Raw genomic sequence first — 9,033 nt, 5'->3', positions numbered from 1 at the left:
GGTTTCCCTTTTCTTTGTTGAAGAGGGTCTGTGCAGTCTTTCTGCCTAGGCCGCCATCTTATTGGAACTCTCCATTTGCCTTTTTTTAAAAAAATGTTTTTATGTAAGTGAGGCCATCATACAATATTTGTCCTTTTGTGATTGGTTTTTCCCTCAGCATGATGTCTATAAGCTCCATCTATACTGTAGCATGTATCAAGAGTTCATTTCTCCTGGTATTTGGTTCCTTGATTTAGAGTCATAGTTTCATGGGACATCTCAGTTAATTGGCCTAATAACATGTTTAGTGCTTCTGTTCTACCTCCTAGTTTGTTGTGCAGTATCTGGGGTCTAAAAAGCTTGCAAGTGGCCATCCAAGGCACAACAATTGGTCTTTATTCACCTGGAGCAACAGAGGAAGGAGAGTCAGGAATAGGAAGAAGATAGGGAATGTGTGTCTCACTGCCTCCATGAACAACTGCCTCTCCTTTGCCATGATACCAGAAGAGCTGATCAAAAGAGAGAAAATACGGAACAGAACTTCAAATTCTTATGGACTCCAGACTTTCTGGAGCCATGGAGACTGGAAGAACCCCTGAAACTATTGCCCTGAGATAAACTGTAAACCTTAAGCCAAAAATATCCCCTGAAGTTATCGTAAAATCAAACAGTAGTTTAGCTTAACTAGTAAAAAAGTCTTCCTTGAGCATAACTCTCTTTAAAGAACTGTCACTATGGATCAAACTGACAACAGCAACTTGAAGGATCAGATGGAAACCTTAGGGGTCAGTGAGTTTATGTTAATGAGGAAGAAACAACTCAGAAAAGGAGGGTGAGAATGGCTGTACAACTCGAAGAATGTAATCAGTGTCACTAGATGGTACATACAGAAACTGCTGGTGTATGTTTTGCTGTATATATTCTCAACAACAACAAAATAAATAAAATTTAGGGAAAAATAAATTGCTTGCTTAAAGTGATAACCCAAGGCAGATATAGCAGTCTAGAGGAAACCCAAGGAGCTCTGGTGGTATGGTGCCTAAGGCATTTGACTGCTAACCAGAAGGCTGGCAGTTCAAACCCACCAAGCCACTCCTTGAAAGGAAGATAGGGCAATCTATTTCCATAAAGATTTATCCCCTCGGAAACCCAATGGGGGTCACTGTAAATCAGAACCAAGTCGATAGCAATGAGTTTGGTTTGATGAGAGGAAGCCCAGGGCTGGCACCCAGCCTCCTTGGGAGCTATTGTTTAGATTCAAACATTAAAAATGTTAAAATCCTTCAGTGACGTCTAAAGTGAATAAAAAGTACCATTATTACAATGTATTGCCACAGTTCATGCCTTCTGAACAATTTGAGTCATAGGTTTAAATACATATGTAGGTACATTAACAGAGTCTCATTTTAAGAAATCTATTTATACCATTCAGGCATGTTTACCAAACAACTTTCTAAATTGTGGAAATGTATACCCTAGCTTTCTACACAACATAAGAAATATGTTTACCTATGCTACCTAGCTTCCTTAAAGACCGCTTGTTGCTCTATTATAAATTCACTCGGATTTTTTTTGGATCGTGACTTTTTACCTCTTTCCTCTGGCTGATCACTCAACACCTCAGAGGGAACCTGTAAAAAATACCCTTTTGTGATGCCTCAAGCAGGAAGCTTGCTTTATCATACTACAGCTTTTAGAGATGATAATGAAGACATTCCCAAATAATCATCTTTTTTACTGGCAAGATATTATTTTTTTGTTTAAAAAGATTTGTAGTAACTATAGCTTGATGATTTAAGCCCTTAAGAATGGTTTCTACCTGTGGAGTGTGTAAATACAGCCAATAGCCCCAAAGAAAAGGAGAAAGGGATGAGATTCTCATCTCTAAAATCTGTCACTGAGGACTGACTTTCATATTAGGTGAGATTTCTCAAGACAGCAATCTTTCCTAATTCTGGGATGAGGGGGTAAGGAGTGTGGGGCTTGTCCAGGAGATTACTCTCCTCTTTGAGTATAAATAATTGATATCATTAAAGACAGATCCCCAAGACTTCTTCTCTCTACTTTTATAGATTTTACTCAACACCCAATAAAAGACCCTTATCTTCTTCCATAACATCCTTCCTATCTTTTTATTAACAGAGCAAGCCATGTCACCAGATTCCAACTCCTAAAAGTACTTTAATCTGTGTCAGAAAAATTGGGAATTGCTAGCAAAAGGTATAGGAAAACAGAGACAGCTGGGCTAAATCCTCAATCTTCAATGAAATTGTTTTTTTTGAGAAAAGTTTCTGAATTCCTTGAAGCTCTTAATATGAAGCACTACTGTCTGAGATACTTGCTTCAATGCCAGAACCCCACATCCAAAAGGTCATTAAGGGATTCCATAAATTTGCATTTTATGCTTTGATGTAGTGTGCCCTAATGTGCACACTCACTGCAGAGGTGACCAATAAATATGAGTCCACGATAAGTGTAAACCATAAACAGCAGCCTAAGGATCTCCAAAGGTTTATAGCCTTGGAAACCCTTTGGGGCAATTCTGCTCTGTCCCAATAGGGTTGCTGTGCATTGAAATCAACTTGATGGCAGTGGATTTGGTTTGGTTTGATTTTATATCTGAATATTTGTTTTAGTATTCCAAAATATGCTAATGACATACAGTTCAACCTAATGAGTTTTTAAAGATGGAGAGACATCCAAGTAGTTGATATACTTAACTATCTAAGAACACAGGAAATCCTCACTTATCCAAGGCCCTTTGGCAAGACTTTTTCAGTTCACATTGAGATCATCCCACCCTAGTCAGTTTTCATCACCTCAAATGACTTCACAAATACTGACATGGAAAAACAGAGGAACCATGAGGACAATGGGTGCCACTGCTGATGCAATAGCACAGACGGGCATAAACAGTTCTGCTGCGGACAATTATAAAATGTTCAGAAATGTAACTTCCTTTGCAGATGGGGTAGGTCACCTGGGATTCAAAAATGAAAGCAAAAGTATCTGGCATCAGCTAAAGCTTTTTGGGAAAAAATTCTCTTTTTCCAAAATTCTAAAGGTAGTCAGATTGCGTCTATGGTTAGACAGACAAATTTAAGTAATTCTAAGAAAATTCCTCTTTATTATTTTTTATTTACTTTACTAGAACACATTAAAAGGAATGAAGAGGCCAGAAGAAAGTAGGTTATTATGGTAAACATTTCCTTTGGCCATGATAGTCACTGAGTTTGGAGTTAGTCACAGAGAAGTGCTACCACAATCAGATTTTCCATAAGAAGAGAAGCAAGGTTAGCCACTGAATCTAAAAGACCTATTCAATGGAGCCTCGGCAGAAAGAAAAGCAGAGAAAAGAAAAAAGCACAACAACAAACCTCTTGTGTGTCAAAAGTTATTAATCTTAAATGAAAGATGTGATCTTCCAAAACACAGGAGTAATGTTTAATTTGTTCAAGTCAGAAACCCAAGGTTGAGGTTTCCAAGGCCCTTTTATTAGGGGAAGGTCATGTTTATAGCACAAGACTTCATATATGTATTAATAACAATCAGATCAGTTTCTAAAAATTAGAGAGTAAAGAGAAAAACAAAACAGATGTACTTTTTATATATATTGAAGGTAAAAGAATTTATAAAATGGTCACCTTTCTTACAGAATAGATGCAGGCTGCATTTATGAATGCACCTCCAGGTTTAAGTTGTTTGTTTGTTTTGTTTTGCTTTCCAATAATAAATAAATAAAGTTTGTTCTTAAGTTTTGGATCCACCTGTGCCACAGCAGGCCTCTAACCATTACTGGGGTTTCTTCCCGTGGTCGCTCCTGTGTGCAGCGTTTGGATGTACAGCAGTTACCAATTTCATTGGCCCATCAGAGCGTACAGCATCTTTTCGGGGTGGCATCCGTTCATTAATTCGGTCCAGACCTTGAGCTTCTTCAAAACTCCGGATCTTGTGCTGAAGCGAAAACCCTCTGATGGCTAGAGAAAAACAGGAAAGGAGGGAGGGGACCTCAATTAGTCAGCAAAAAGACAAAACTTATAAAAGCTACTTAGCACAAACAGCCTCCTAGAGAAAAATACAGAAGGGTGGCTACGGAGCACATGTCTAGTGGAGATAACACACATATATTTGATTGGATTAGTTTTGTCTGAAGCTACTATTTCCTTAAGGCCCAAAAGTAGCTGAAACTGTGAAAGGAATTTCCATAAAAGCTCAATATGGTTAGTCATGGCAAAAGTATAATGACAAAAAACTAACAAATTCTTACTTAGCCTCAATATGTTTGAGAAAGAATTTCTTTTTTGGGCCAGAAACGTGCTCAATGCTAGAAAAAAAAAGGCAACACTAGAATAACAGAACAAATTACACAGAGTAGCTACTTTAAGCAGAAACACCACACTGATCACAAAAAAGTAACATAAATAATTAAAAACAAATGGTTCAAAAGGATAGTTTTTTATCTTGCACAACCAGGAGCTGAACGTAAGTTAAAAGCCATTGAAACAGCTTCTAGGTATTTCCTATTGATTCAATTTCTGTATAGTCCTATTTTAAACCACTTTACTTAACAAGACAATTTATAACAGAAGTTTATCCATTTCAATAGTTTTTATCCATAAATTCATAGATAAGCTGTTACTTAAAAAAGGTTTCCATAGAAACAGAGATAATTTAGCTTAACTTTCTTAGGACATCCTCAGAAATGAATCAAACAAAATTCCTGTCTAGTTTTGCCTTTATTCTTGATATCCTTTAGAATCATTTGATAGAGGCTGACCTGAGTCTCTTATAATAAATGGATGTCTCCTGAGTATGGAAGGGATTAAACTACTTGACTTCTCATGACCAGTTGCTTAAGCTTCAGAAAGGACTCTAGCCCTGGTGAAGGTCATTTAAATTAATATGAATACCATACACAAAGGAAATACTTGTTTTGTAAGCATGCCTAGAAACATCTATGCCTTTTCTCACTGTTACAGTTCTGGTGATGCAATAATAAAAGATTTCAAACTGTTGATAGAGCTTTTTAAAACTAGTAGACAGACATAGGATCACATCTATCAGAGGAGTATGGCCATACCTTCCCGGGCCTCTACCGCTTCTACTGTGGCTGTAAGAGGGCAGGAGCAGTGGCATGCAAAAATGAAGACAGAAAAAGAGTGAGTAAACCAACAGCACTGCTGCCAGCACAGACATCCCAGGGCCCCACCTTTTAGCCTATCCTCATCCATAACAAAACTCCCCGAGTTTAAGAAGCAAGAGGATTATTGCAAGAAACTGAATTGGGATGGAATAGAAGGTGGGGAGAGTTTCTGGTATTTCTAGCAGTTCAAGTGGCATGGGAACCTTTTCGCTAATAGTAGCTATAGCTAAGACACCGAGTGAGTCAAGCTGATTATAAGAAACAAAGAATTATGTTGCTTTCCTCGTTTTAAATAGCCAGTCTCTAATTAATGTCTTTTTTTAAAATTGTGATTTGGGTGAAATTTTACAAAAGCAAATTTGTTTGCCATTCAACAGTTCATACACATTTTGTTTTGTGACATTCATTGCAATCCCCACCATGTAACAGCAGTCTTTTACTTCCTCCTGTGTTTACCATTTCCCTTCATCCTTCTTGACTATCCCTTCCTGCTTTCTTAGTTTTATTCCTGGCCAAATGCTACTCTTTTGATCTCATATGGTTGATTTTTCTAATGAGTGCATACCTTCCTGGTGTTATTGGTCACCTTATAGGCTTGTCTATAGTTTGGCTGAAAGTTGAGCCATGGGGGTGAGTTCAGTTCTTGGCTTGAAGAGTATCACACCATAATCTTGGGGGGTTTTCATCAGACCAGTAAGCCTGGTTTTCTTTATGATTTTGAGTTTTGTTTCACATGTTTCTCTCACTCTAGCTGGGACCTGCTATTGTGATCCCTTTTCAGAGCAAACAGCAGTGGTAGCCAGGTACCATTAGTTCTGGTCTCAGAGTCATGGAGGCTGGGATTCATGTGGTCCTTTGGATTGTTTCCATGCATCTTTAGTTTTCTTTATTCTTTTTTGCTCCGTGTGGAGAGAGACCAATAGATAGATGCTCACAAGCTTGAAGACCCCAGATACTACTCACCAAAGTAGAAAGTACATTGTCTTTGTGGACTGTTATGTCAACTCACCTTAGTCCCCTCTAAGACTATGGTCCTGAGCCCCCATGCCCAGCAACTCATTCCCTCAAGGTGTCTGTTCATGTTGTCTCCCCATTTTTTAATTAGATTGTCTTTTTGTTGTTGAGGTATTGAAGCTTTCTATAAATTTTAGATATTAACCTCTTGTCCAATCTGTTGTTGACAAAAATTATTTTCCCAGTGTGTAGGTTCTCCTTTTACTCTTTTGGCAAAGTTTTTCTTTTCTTTTTCTTTTATGCCTAGCTCTTACAAATGGTGTTTGTTTATTTATTTTTACTTTAAGAGCTTGTTTTACATTTAATGTAATGTGTACATTTAGTTTCATTCCCCATTCACCATGTCCAAACCTAACCCAGTCTCTTCCCCTCCATACCCTGTAACCCTCCCCCTGTGCCCCTCGTATTTATGCACTCTTGTTTGTCCTGCATTTCCTCAGTTTGAATGTTGGTGTCCCACGGTCTATTGCTCTAAGGGATGTATTACCATAGAGTATGTGGGTGCAGCATCCTTGGTTGAGTGGTCTGTGTGTACATCTTGTTAACTATTGGGCTGAGAGCCCACCCCTGGGGGTGAGTTTTATTCCAGGCGCAGAATGTATTCCAGGGTCATTTGGCAAAGTCTTTTGATGCACATAAATGTTTAATTTTTAGGAGGTCCCAGTCATTTAGTTTATCATCTGCTGTTTGTACTTTTTTAAGTTATGTTTGATAGTATATCTATGTCATGTATTAGGGCCCCTAAGTTTTACCTTATTTTTTCTTTGATGATCTTTCTGGTTTTAGGTTTCACATTTAGGTCTTTGATCCATCTTGAGTTAGTTTTTGTATATGGTGTGAGATATAGATCCTGTTTCATTTTTCTGCAAGTGGATATCCAGTTTTACCATTACCATTTGCTAAAGAGACTATCCCTTCCCCATTTAATGGGTTTCGACCCTTTGTCAAAGATCAGCTGTCCACAGGTCAATGGATTTGCTGCTGGCTCCTGATTCTGTTCCCTTGGTCTATGTGTTTGTCCTTGTACAAATACCAGGCTGTTTTGGCTACTATGTCTATATAGTAGGTTTTGATATTGAGGCATCTAAGGGCACCTACTTTGTTCTTCTTTAGTAGTGTTTTGCTTATCTAGGGTCTCTTTCCTTTCCATATAAAGCTAGTAATTAGTTTTTCCATTTCTTTAAAGAATGATTATGGAATCTGGATTGGGACTGCATTATATCTATAGATTGTTTTAGGTAAGTACCGTCATTTTTACAATGTTAAATCTTTCTATCCATTCACATGGTATATTCATCCATTTATGTAGGTCTCTTTTGGTTTCTTACAGTAGTGTTTTGTAGTTTCTTTCTCTCTCTCTCTTTCTTTTTAAATAGGTCTTTTGTGACTCTGGTTAGATTTATTCCTAAGTACTTCATCTATTGGGTGGCTATTGTAAATGGTATTGAATTCCTGATTTCCTTTTCAGAGTTCTCTTTTGTTAGTGTAGAGGAAGCCAACTAATTTTTGTATGCTGATCTTTTACCTGCTACTTTACTGAATTCTTCTATTAGTTCCTATTGTTTTCTTGTTGAGTCACTAGGCTTTTCTATGTATAGGATCATATCATCTGCAAATATAGTTTTAATTCTTCTTTTCCAATCTGAATACCTTTTATTTCCCTTTTTTGCCTTATTGCAACTTCCAATACAATATTCAATAGGAATGATGATAAAGGGCATTTGTGATGGTTATGTTTTTGTATCAGCTTGGCTAGGCCTGGTTGAGTGGCTGGGCAGCTGGATGTAGTATTCCCCATGATAAGACTGGTAATCAACTTCATGGTGGAATCTACTGTGAGCAGCTCAGTAGCTGCCTTTGGGATGCAGTTTGCTTCCCGTATATAAGTACCAGCTTTGGGAATGATCTCTAGCTTATGGTGTGCTTGGACCCTGCCGTGTCATCGTTCAGCAGCCTGCCATGCTCTGCCAACCTTGGGACTTACAATGGACTTGAATTAATGGCCTGCCATGTGGTTTGGTAACATCAGGACTGTGCCTTTTTACTTGTCAACCTTGGGCTTGGCAGCTTCAGCAGCCAGCAGCTGTCTGAAGACAAGCCTCTAGCTTCAGTGGGCTAGGAGCTGGAGGCAGAGCTGAAGCAAGGCTGAGGGGCTTTCACCCAGCCTCTAGAGCCTGACACTTTGAACTTGGACTTGAAGTTTCCAAATTGTAAGAGAATAAACTCCTGTTTGTTAAGGCCATCCTATTTGACATCCTGTCAGAGTGGCACTAGGTAACCAGAACAGGATTCTTGTCCAGTTTCTGTTCACAAGGGGAATGTTCCCAGTCCCACTCTGTTGAGAATAATGTTGGCCATTGGTTTTTTATATGTGCCTTTAATTATATTGAAAAAATATCCCTTCTATTCCTATTTTGGTGAGTGTTTCTATCAAGAATAGGTGTTGGATTTTGTCAAATGCCTTTTCTGCGTCTACTGATATGATCATTTAATTATATTCCTTTATTTTTATCGTGGATTACGTTGATTGTTTTTCTAATGTCAAATCATCCTAGCATGCACAGTGTGAATCCTACCAGATCATGATGTATTTTTTTTTTTTTTTTCTGATAATGTTGTTGGAGTCTATTGGCTAGTATTTTGTTGAGAATGAATGCATCAACATTCATGAAGTATATTACTCTGTAATTTTATTTTTTAGTAATGTCTTTGACTGGTTTTAGTATCAGGGTTATTCTTGCTTCATAGAAAGAGTTTGGGAGTATTTTATCCTTTTTTATGTTCTGGAATAGTTTTAGTAGTATTGGTGTCAAGCTGTCTTTGAATGCTGGAAGAATTCTCCAGTGAAGCCATCTGGGCCAAGACTTTTTTTTGTGGGAGTTTTTTTTTTTTTTTTA

The 9,033-nt window shown here is 37.9% G+C and overlaps 1 protein-coding gene across 1 annotated transcript in view; it reads right to left on the bottom strand.

Moving 5' to 3' along the window:
• Positions 1 to 3,771: 3,771 nt before the first annotated feature.
• Positions 3,772 to 9,033, bottom strand: part of PPP3CC (protein phosphatase 3 catalytic subunit gamma) — a 108,516-nt gene continuing 103,254 nt past the window's right edge. Inside the window, exons 12-13 of the mRNA XM_042782308.1 lie at positions 5,060 to 5,089; positions 3,772 to 3,956 (exon numbers count right to left, since the gene is read on the bottom strand). Coding sequence (XP_042638242.1) covers positions 3,772 to 3,956; positions 5,060 to 5,089 — 215 coding nt within the window. The remainder of the gene's footprint in view (positions 3,957 to 5,059; positions 5,090 to 9,033) is intronic.

Source organism: Orycteropus afer, unplaced genomic scaffold, assembly GCF_000298275.1.
Source record: "Orycteropus afer afer isolate SDZICR_OR568_19922 unplaced genomic scaffold, OryAfe1.0 scaffold00289, whole genome shotgun sequence".
NCBI classification, from domain to species: Eukaryota; Metazoa; Chordata; class Mammalia; order Tubulidentata; family Orycteropodidae; genus Orycteropus; species Orycteropus afer.
This window is presented reverse-complemented; position numbering and strand designations above follow the sequence as displayed.